Below are 9674 nucleotides of genomic sequence, written 5' to 3'. Positions count from 1 at the left end.
ATAAATTTGGAAGACCAAATTCTCGGTCGCCACCGAGAGTTGAAGGACGGAGGCGCTGATAGCTCTACCCTCGCGAGGATTGGTGAACTCGCAGTCCAAGCCCACACACTTGATTGGTGTGGCACCGAGAAAATCCCTCTTGGCGGCGCGGATCCACCTCTCCACCCTTGATGCACGGAGAGTGACCGTTATCTTGAAGTGTATCTCTTCGGCCGTGAGGTATTACACCCGAGATCGAGGAGCCGGGGCGTGCGCCAGCTGCTCCATTGGGGCCGGGACGGGAGAGAGAGCTCTTTGGTGGGAGAGATGGCTAATGGAGGATGAAGATGGTGTGGCTAATGGAGAATATGAAGATGCATATATATAGGTGCATGAGGGGGTGAACAGGCACCGGGAGATGAAGATGTGTGGCCGGCCGCCGGGAGGATAAAGATGTGTGGCCGGCCGCCGGCGCCGGTGGTGCGAATTCACATGGCCGCCGATCGGTTTCCGCGCGTCTGTAATGGCGAGGACGATCAGTTTCCGCGCGGGAGCCGAAAGGTTTGACTTCTGTCCCGGCTCGTGTCACCAGCTAGGACTAGATGCCCATACAAACCGGGACAAAAGGGTGCCATATGCGTGGACGGATTCAGGGTGACGTGGCTAGGCCTTTTGTCCCGGCCCAGACTACAGCCGAGACTAAAGGGGCCTGACGGAAGGCATGTTTTCTACTAGTGCTCGTGCGCCAACCTAGGATAATTGAGTACACGTCGTGACATACAAGAATATCATTACATAACAGGCACATATGTGCTACAAAATGGTTTATGTGGGTCTTGAGCAATATAATACATCATGCCAAACATAGCTCAAGGCAGAGTTTTTATGCCGGCGAAAGATACGACTAAGGCAATGGACGGAGAGGCTTCACTCCACAGGTTCTGGTTGGGCTACTAATCCTAGCACTTTCTCACTCCATATCCTCCATATGGTAGAAGATGATCCTCGCCAAAATCTGGCATACGAAGCCAGCTGGTGAGTACGTTGAATGTACTCGGAAGAAAAAAACACATTACCATGAACAAACCAATAAAGGGAATCACTAGTTCTGAGTAGACTGAGAATTAAGTTAGTGATTAATAGACTTCTGCAACGCCTAATTTACATTGTGATTTGTGCACTTGAATTTACAACTGAAAAATTACTACATACACTTAGATTTGTTTTGTGATCCATGCTACTTAATAGTTAGTTGCAATATGGATTGCAACTGAGATTCAATAACGTTGGTCTCTCGAGAACTAAGTTAATTTGAGTAGACTCAGAACTACTCACTCACCCAACCGAAGATCTTTGAAGTCTTTCTCTCTAAAAGGAAGTCTTGAAATGTCTCAAAAAAATAAAATAAAAATAAAGGTGGGACCCATGCTTGCCATGTCATCGCTGGAAAAATCTCTTCGCTTCTATTCTACTCTTCTCCCGCAGCAAAGAAACCCTCGACTCCGCGAAATCCTCCAAATTATGGACGGCGATAGGCGAGCACCGGCGGCGGCCGCCGCATCGGTCGCAGCGGTGTTCGGCGCTGGCGACCTCCTCCGCGAGATCCTCCTCCGCCTCACCTTCCCCCACTACCTCGTCCGCGCCGCCCTCGTCTCCAAGCAGTGGCTCCTCCACGCCTCCGACCCGACCTTCCTCCGCCGCTTCCGCGATCGCCACCCGCCCAGTCTCCTCGGCTTCTGCGCAGGCTACCCCCGCACCGCGTACCAGTTCGTGCAGCTCCCGCAGCCCCCGGAGCTCGCCGCCCTTTCACGCCGCGCGGCCTCTTCCTGCAACGAGGAATTCGCCACCCGCGGAAGCCAGTGGATCAAGCACTGCCGGAACGGCCGCCTCCTCATCGAGCGCCCTCACCACGGTAGAGGCGAGTACTCCCTCCTGGCGCCGCTGCTCGCTGGGGAGCCCATTGCCGTCCTCCCACCGGCCTCGCTGTTCTGCACGATTTTCCTACCAGAGGATGGGTGCTGCGACGGCATCACCATGGTGAGTTTCCATGATGAAGGGCGAGAAGTCCGTGCAAAAGTGAGCGTGCTGGGGTCCGGCCAATGGGGCGTCCAGGCCACTGCCGCGATACAGTTAGAACCGCCGTATCCTGCGGCCTGCTTTCAAAGGGTGTTACCTCCAGTTCATGGCATGATCTTTGTGGTGACAAACTGTGGGTATACCCTAGTGCTGGATTTGGCAACGCCGCGCTTCTTCATCCTTGAGCTACCAGATGGAGTGGAGCGCGATGGAGCGCCGAGCAACTTCATGCTCTCGTGTGCGGAGAATTCAGGGCTATATCTTGTCAATGCAGAAGAGTTTCAGATCAGTGTATGGCTCCATCGAATGAACGGCGACGGCTATGGTGCAGGTGGCTGGCTGTTGGTGGACACATTTTGCGTCCGTGAGGCATGTGCGCGTCTTGGCAGTTGGGTGCCACAACATGGTGGTTTTGTTAAGGTTGTGGCGGTCGGGGATAATGCTGACTTTGTTTTCTTGGATCATATAGCAAGTGGTGCTGTCTTCTATGTTCATCTGAGAAGCAAGGAAGTTCAGAAGGTCTACCAAAGGGTGCCAGATAGATATTTTGTTCGTGACGTCGGGATAGATATCTTCCCCATTATGATGACCTGGCCGCCTATCTTCCCAGCAAGGGACGTAGGACTTGATCAGCAATAATGAGCCCCCTGTGTTTGATCTTTGTAATATCTCTACTGGGTATATGACTTATGTAATAGAAAGGTATGTTTATGATTAGGTAATGTAAAATCGATGAGAAATCGAAGTAATCTGGATGGGCTTGATTGCTATTTCACTGTTTAATTCCTCTCCTTAGTTTGAACTGTGTTCTCATGCACAGTTATTTGTTATTGCTCTGGAGACAAAGCGTGCAATTCATTCTAGCTGCTATATGGCCAATACAGAACATTGCAGGATCTTTGCATGCACCGGTTACCATATTGATTGACAAATACTACTAAGCTTAGCAATGCAAATGTTGCAAATGTGCCGACTTGGTGTCACAGACAAGTTTTAGAAAGCCTGCTGTTGCAATCATATAAGTTTGATATCAAGAATCTCTGTTCATTTTGGTAAACAAAGAACCTTAAGTTTAGAAAATTGTGATTCCCAGAACCACAACAAATCTTCTAAGCTTGACAACAGTGTTGTAGTGTACAAGATATTTTCCTATATTAAAACTTGTCAGTAAGAAAAACTTTCTGGTTTTAATTAGTAGTGCAAATAAAACACTAAAAGTCAGGCAGGTAAAAAATGTCGAGCAACAATTGTAGCAGAAAAGGTGCAGTTATGCTCTTCTCTTGTCAACCATGTCTTTATCGAAAAAAAAATCTCATGTAGAGACCCACTAGGAGTTGTGTTGAGTGAGAGTTTATCTTTGGCGTAACAACGGTGCAGCTTGTCGTTGATCAAAACTGATTGCTTGGATATAGTAAAGATGCTAAAGAATGAGGATGTGCTGCCGTTTGGACAAGTAAAACAAAGATTGTAATATTCCTGTAGCGCAAAGCGCACAGAGTATAGGCGGGTGAGGGCTTTTGGGGAGGTTCCGAAGATCAAGAGCAAAGGAAAAGCCACCGATGAAGTCCTGAACAAGAAGATGCAACACTATGTCTAGATGTAAAAGAAGCAACATACACCTCGGGTGATCAAGGCGGTGCCCGCCTTAGTAAAGATCAATGCTTGATCACTTATGTTGCGAGGATGCACAACCACTATTCAAAAAATCGGCCGAGATACCGATTTATCGGCCGATTAATTGTGAATCGGGTGGTAACCGATAAGATTTTGGCATATCGATTGATTTATTGCCGGCATTGATATTGCGGCGATTTTCAGTATGATAGCCGATGTTTCGCCCGATTTTCGCTGAAATCTGGTCTAGAAGTCCATATTTTCGTCCTATAATTTTGTAGAACTGTGCATTAGCTCAAAATTTTTATTTTTCTTATTTCAAATGCAAGGGATCAAGATAATACTTCTTTTCGTTGTTTCAATATTGTTTTTACATAGCATATTATAGAAAATTTAGTGCCAAAAATTAGGATTTACAAGGAATAAAGCCGATAAATGGCCAACCGATAAAATCGATTTATTGGTCGATAAGCGTTTAGTCTTCATTTTGGGGTTGACCCATAAGTTAAAGATTAACGATTTCTGAAACATTGTGCACAACCTTCTAGTGGCGAGAGTTCCTGTGTGTTTGTGGAGTTTGTCTTTGTTGGATACAAGGTGTGGCCTCATTTCTTAGGTCTAGGAGCTCTTATATCCGGCACAGATGACGTGTAAGTTTTACTGTGTGGTCTTTTGCTGATTTCCCCAAATTAACGTAACGATGTACTCCCTCCGTTTTTTGATATAAGGTGTATAGTTTTTCAGAAAAAAAGCTCCAAAATATAAGGTGTATTGCGTAGAACCACTCATTTGGATATTTTTTTACGGATTCGATTGCATTTGCTTAGCTCATGCAAACTCCTCTATTTTTTCAAAGCAATAATTCAGGGGTAATCTTGTCGAAAACTCGTGTAACTTGCCCTCAATGTTTGTTTCTTAATTTCCGTGCCAGAAACCATACACCCTATATCTAGAAACGGAGGGAGTATGTTCTTTCGCCCTGATTTCTTATTAACTGGACCAGTTTTTCTCTTCTGTAATGCGGAGCCTAGCCCAGAGGAGATTCTGTCAAAACAATAAAAAATGAGGATGTAGATCGTTCAGTCTACACTTCGGTGATGGAAGAAATCAATACTTTACTGAAGATGTCTTGGGTTTGTCTAAAATCTAAATGTATCTAGACACTAAATAACATCTATATCATCTAGATTTAGACAAATGTCAGACGTCTGTTTATGGACAGAGGTAGTACTAATGTTAAAATATAGGGATTTCTATTTTCGTGCCCTCGAGTCCTTAGTTGTGCTCAGTTTTCCCCAGCCGCTTAGTTTTTCCTCAGTTTTGCCCAAGCCTTTGTCTGAAACCCTCACAAGTGCTGGAACGGCCGGTTGCCCGTCAACAATTTTGACCGTTATATGCTGACTAGTGGGGCCACGTAGAGCCCGCAAAGACACGTCAGACCATCCATCTTTGTTTGACCGTAAGCATCGTCGTATCCCTGACCAAAATGCGGACGAGTGGGGCTTCGGTATATTGAATGACAAGTGGGCCCATGACACTGATACAAATGGCAATACACGGTTAGGATTAGATTTTTAAACGGACCTCTACAGCGATGGCACAGAGAAGGTGGCATGCGGGGTGCCGAGATGAGATCGACGTCCACAAAGAACTGCATGAGGCGAGACCAGACGCATTAGATAGATATGAACTAGACGCGTTTAACCATGCAAAGAAGAGAAGAAATGGTAGAGGACATCGACGACTACCTCAACACTTTGACTGACGGTGTCGGACACGAACACGAGCAATATAGAGAAAACTAGTGTCTCTCCTTTCTTGCGTGTATAGGTGGTTGCTAGGGGAGTATAGTGGCGAAGGGAAAGACCTCGCGGTGGTCTATGGCGTCCAGCATAGCGGGGCGGCATGGTCGTGCCCACAACAGCGTGCATGATCGGCATTGGCATCAGTATGTACGTTCGACATTGGTCTCGGAGGTATCTCTAGTGTGTCAGTGATCGAATGAGGGGACGGAATTGAGGGTGCATCCCGATGGTGACCTAGCAGTGGCGGCGAGCATAGCCATTCTGACCATGTCGATATCGACATCAGCATCGTTTGGAGGCTGTGTTGCTCGAATCAAGGTGGGATTTGTTTCTTGTACACCAAAATAAATTTGAAACAAGTTTCCTGTTGAAGGTTAGGTAAAATACGAAAGTTTGTAACTAAAAATTTTGATGGCACCAGGCGAGGTTCTTTTTTATAGAGCTATATGGTTCGGCAAAAGTTTTTGACACTTTTTAGATATTCCTTGTTGTTACATGTATGGTATCATGTATGGCAAATTTGGGGTTATTTGGAGATGTTCGAAAAAATCACTTTGCTTAAGCGCATGCCGTTTCGTCTCACTGAAACCAGCTTTTGTAACAAGGTGATTTTTTCTACCTTCTCTAAATAACCTCAAATTTCATACCAATGATCTTCTTTACAGATATAGATAGATTGTTTCGTTTTTACATTTTTAGAACTTTTTATTTCCCTTTATAATACTCAGTTGATTTTCAGGTCAAAACCTCGAAAAACAGCATCATGTATGGCATCATTTTCACCCTAAATTTCAAATTTTGTGAAACTTTTTACATAATCCTTGTTGTTACAGGTATGGCATCATGTATGCCAAACTTGGTTAGGTCTCACTGAAACCAGCTTTTGTAACAAGTTAGGTTTTTTCGACCTTCTCTAAATGACCTCAAAAATCATACAGATGATCTTCTATACAAAGATAGGTAGATTGTAACGTTTTTATATATTTTTTGAACTTTTATTTACCTTTATAATACCCAGTTGATTTTCAGGTCAAAACCTCGAAAATTAACATAAGTAGATGGTGAGCCCTCCCGAACTTGAAATACAGAGATAGATAGATTGTTTTGTTTATTATTTTTTAGCGTGAAAAGTAATGGCTACAAGAAATCGGTGATGGTTTATCATTTTTAGCGTGAAAAATAATGGCTACAAGAAATCGGTGATGGTTTATCATTTTTAGCGTGAAAAGTAATGGCTACAAGAATTCGGTGATGGTTTAACTTTTTTGCGCGAAAAGTAATGGCTACAACAAATCGGTGATGGTTTATCATTTTTTGCGTGAAAAGTAATGGCTACAACAAATCGGTGATGGTTTATCATTTTTTGCGTGAAAAGTAATGGCTACAAGAAATCGGTGATGGTTTATCATTTTTTGCGTGAAAAGTAATGCCTAAAAGAGTTTATAATTTTTAGCGCGTGGAAAATAATACAGAAAACCAAATTTGCTGAATCCGGGAGCAAACTGGGTATTTAGCATACATAGAGGGTGGAAGCTAGCCGCCGACAGAGAGAGAGAGGGTGGTGGCCCCGATCAGAGAGAGAAGGGTTATCTTGCCCGTTAGATCATACGATCAATGGTCGGCGGGCACGATCCGCGTGACAAGGGCTAGACCAATCAGGGCAAGGTTGGGCGTCTGTGAGAATTTGTGAAGGAAAAGGGCAAAACAGAGTAGTATCAAGAAACCAAGGGCACATGAGTAGTAAACAGACTAAGAGATTCAAATATGTGATTTAAAAAATTGAAAATGTGTGTTTTGTACAATGAAACCCATCTTGGCCTACCTCAAACTATTTGCAATACAAATATACATAAGTGTGAAAATTGTGGCCTCATTCAGACAAAGTATGTTTTGGGGAAAGCTGTTTTGGGAAGGGCTTACTGTGAAAAGCCATGCACCTTCATAGCAACTAGGTGATTTTAGAAGTGGCAATTTGTGGTAAAACTTGATTTATCTATGATTGTTATGGTTCCCAACGTGGCAGGTCGCGTAAGAAGACTCCATGAGTAAGTGCCACTAAGGTTTTATCTTTTTTGGAATTTTTTGCACATTAAATGACTCATTTAACTAGCTTAATCCCATTTGTTGACTCTCTGTTGACCAGCCACTTGAGGGTAAAACTGAGTATATTGCACTAGCCAGTATTAGCACTCAAGGGGAAAACTAAGCACACACAAAATGCTAGTATAAGAATCGAGAGTATACCTGAGTATATCTAAATTTTCAGGGTTAGACTCGAGGACGCGTGTTGCGATGCAGAAGTGGAAGACGTGCAATTGTTGACGCGTAGGACGCGGGTTGCGGTGCAGAAGTTGAAGACGTGCAATCGTGGACGCGTGTCGCGGTGCAGAAGTCGAAGAAGTGCAGACGTGCAATAGTGGATGCATAGGACGCGGGTCGCATTTAGGACCCCTCGCCTTTGTAGATGCCTCTTGATGGCGCGTGAAGCACACGTCCGTTGGGAACCTCAAGAGGAGGTGTGATGCGTACAGCAGCAAGTTTTCCCTCAGTAAGAAACCAAGGTTTATCGAACCAGTAGGAGATGAAGGCCACGTGAAGGTTGTTGGTGAAGGAGTGTAGTGTGGCGCAACACCAGGGATTTCGGCGCCAACGTGGAACCTTCACAACACAATCAAAATACTTTGCCCCAACTTAATAGTGAGGTTGTCAATCTCATCGGCTTGCTGTAAACAAAGGATTAAACATATGATGTGGATAATGATGTTTGCTTGCAAAGAATAACAGAGAACAATGATTGCAGTAGGTTGTATTTCAGATGTAAAAGAATGGACCGGGGTCCACAGTTCACTAGTCGTGTCTCTCCAATAAGATAAATAGCATGTTGGGTGAACAAATTACAGTTGGGCAATTGACAAATAGAGATGCATATACATATCATGATGACTACTATGAGATTTACTTAGGGAATTACGACAAAGAACGTAGACCGCTATCCAGCATGCATGTATGCCTAAAAAGTCCACCTTCGGGTTAGCATCCGCACCCTTTCCAGTATTAAGTTGCAAACAACAGACAATTGCATTAAGTACTGTGCGTAATGTAAACAATACAAATATCCTTAGACAAAGCATTGATGTTTTATCCCTAGTGGCAACAACACATCCACAACCTTAGAACTTTCTATCACTCGTCCCGCATTCAATGGAGGCATGAACCCACTATCGAGCATAAATACTCCCTCTTGGAGTCACAAGTATCAACTTGGCCAGAACCTCTACTAGCAACGGAGAGCATGCAAGATCATGAACAACACATATATGATAGATCGATAATCAACTTGACATAGTATTCCATATTCATCGGATCCCAACAAACACAACACGTAACATTACAAATAGATGATCTTGATCATGATAGGCAGCTCACAAGATCTAAACATGATAGCACAAGAGGAGAAGACAACCATCTAGCTACTGCTATGGACCCATAGTCCAAGGATGAACTACTCACGCATCAGTCCGGAGGCGGGCATGGTGATGTAGAGCCCTCCGGTGATGATTCCCTCTCCCGGCGGGTGCCGGAGGCGATCTTCGTAACCCCCGAGATGGGGTTGACGGCGGCGGCGTCTCGCAACTTTTCTCGTATCGTGGCTCTCGGTACTAGGGTTTTTGCGACGGAAGGATTATATAGGCGAAGGGGCAGAGTCGGGGACGCTCGAGGGGCCCACCCCATATGGCGGCGCGGCCAGGGGTGGGGCCGCGCCCCCCTATGGTGTGGCCGCCTCGTTGCCCCTCTTCGCCTCCTCTTCGGTGTTCTGGAAGGCTCCGTGGAAAATAAGACCGTGGGCTTTTGTTTCGTCCAATTCCGAGAATATTTCCTGTGTAGGATTTCTGAAACAAAAAACAGCAGAAAACAGGAACCGGCGCTTCGGCATCTTGTTAACAGATTAGTACCGGAAAATGCATCAAAATGATGTAAAGTGTATATAAAACATGTGAGTATTGTCATAAAACTAGCATGGAACATAAGAAATTATAGATACGTTTGAGACGTATCAAGCATCCCCAAGCTTAGTTCCTACTCGCCCTCCGATAACAAGGATAATTTCTGAAGTGACATGCTACTATCATAATCTTGATCAATACTATTGTAAAGCATATGAGGTGAATGAAGTGATTCGAAGCAATGGTCTATAGTTTG

At 44.6% G+C, this 9674-nt stretch overlaps 1 protein-coding gene across 1 annotated transcript; it reads left to right on the top strand.

The window, feature by feature from the left end:
* Positions 1–1500: 1500 nt before the first annotated feature.
* On the top strand, positions 1501–2694 carry LOC124680848. The gene has a single exon (XM_047215887.1). It carries the CDS (start codon positions 1501–1503, stop codon positions 2692–2694), a length of 1194 nt encoding a protein of 397 aa, XP_047071843.1.
* The last annotated feature ends 6980 nt before the right edge of the window (positions 2695–9674 follow it).

This window comes from Lolium rigidum, unplaced genomic scaffold (assembly GCF_022539505.1).
Source record: "Lolium rigidum isolate FL_2022 unplaced genomic scaffold, APGP_CSIRO_Lrig_0.1 contig_30012_1, whole genome shotgun sequence".
NCBI lineage: Eukaryota > Viridiplantae > Streptophyta > Magnoliopsida > Poales > Poaceae > Lolium > Lolium rigidum.
The sequence above is the reverse complement of the archived record's forward strand: the minus strand, read 5'-3'. Positions and strand labels throughout refer to the sequence as shown.

Coding starts and splice junctions, on each gene's coding strand:
- LOC124680848 (XM_047215887.1), top strand. CDS start 1,501: ATGGACGGCGATAGGCGAGCACCGGCGGCGGCCGCCGCATCGGTCGCA.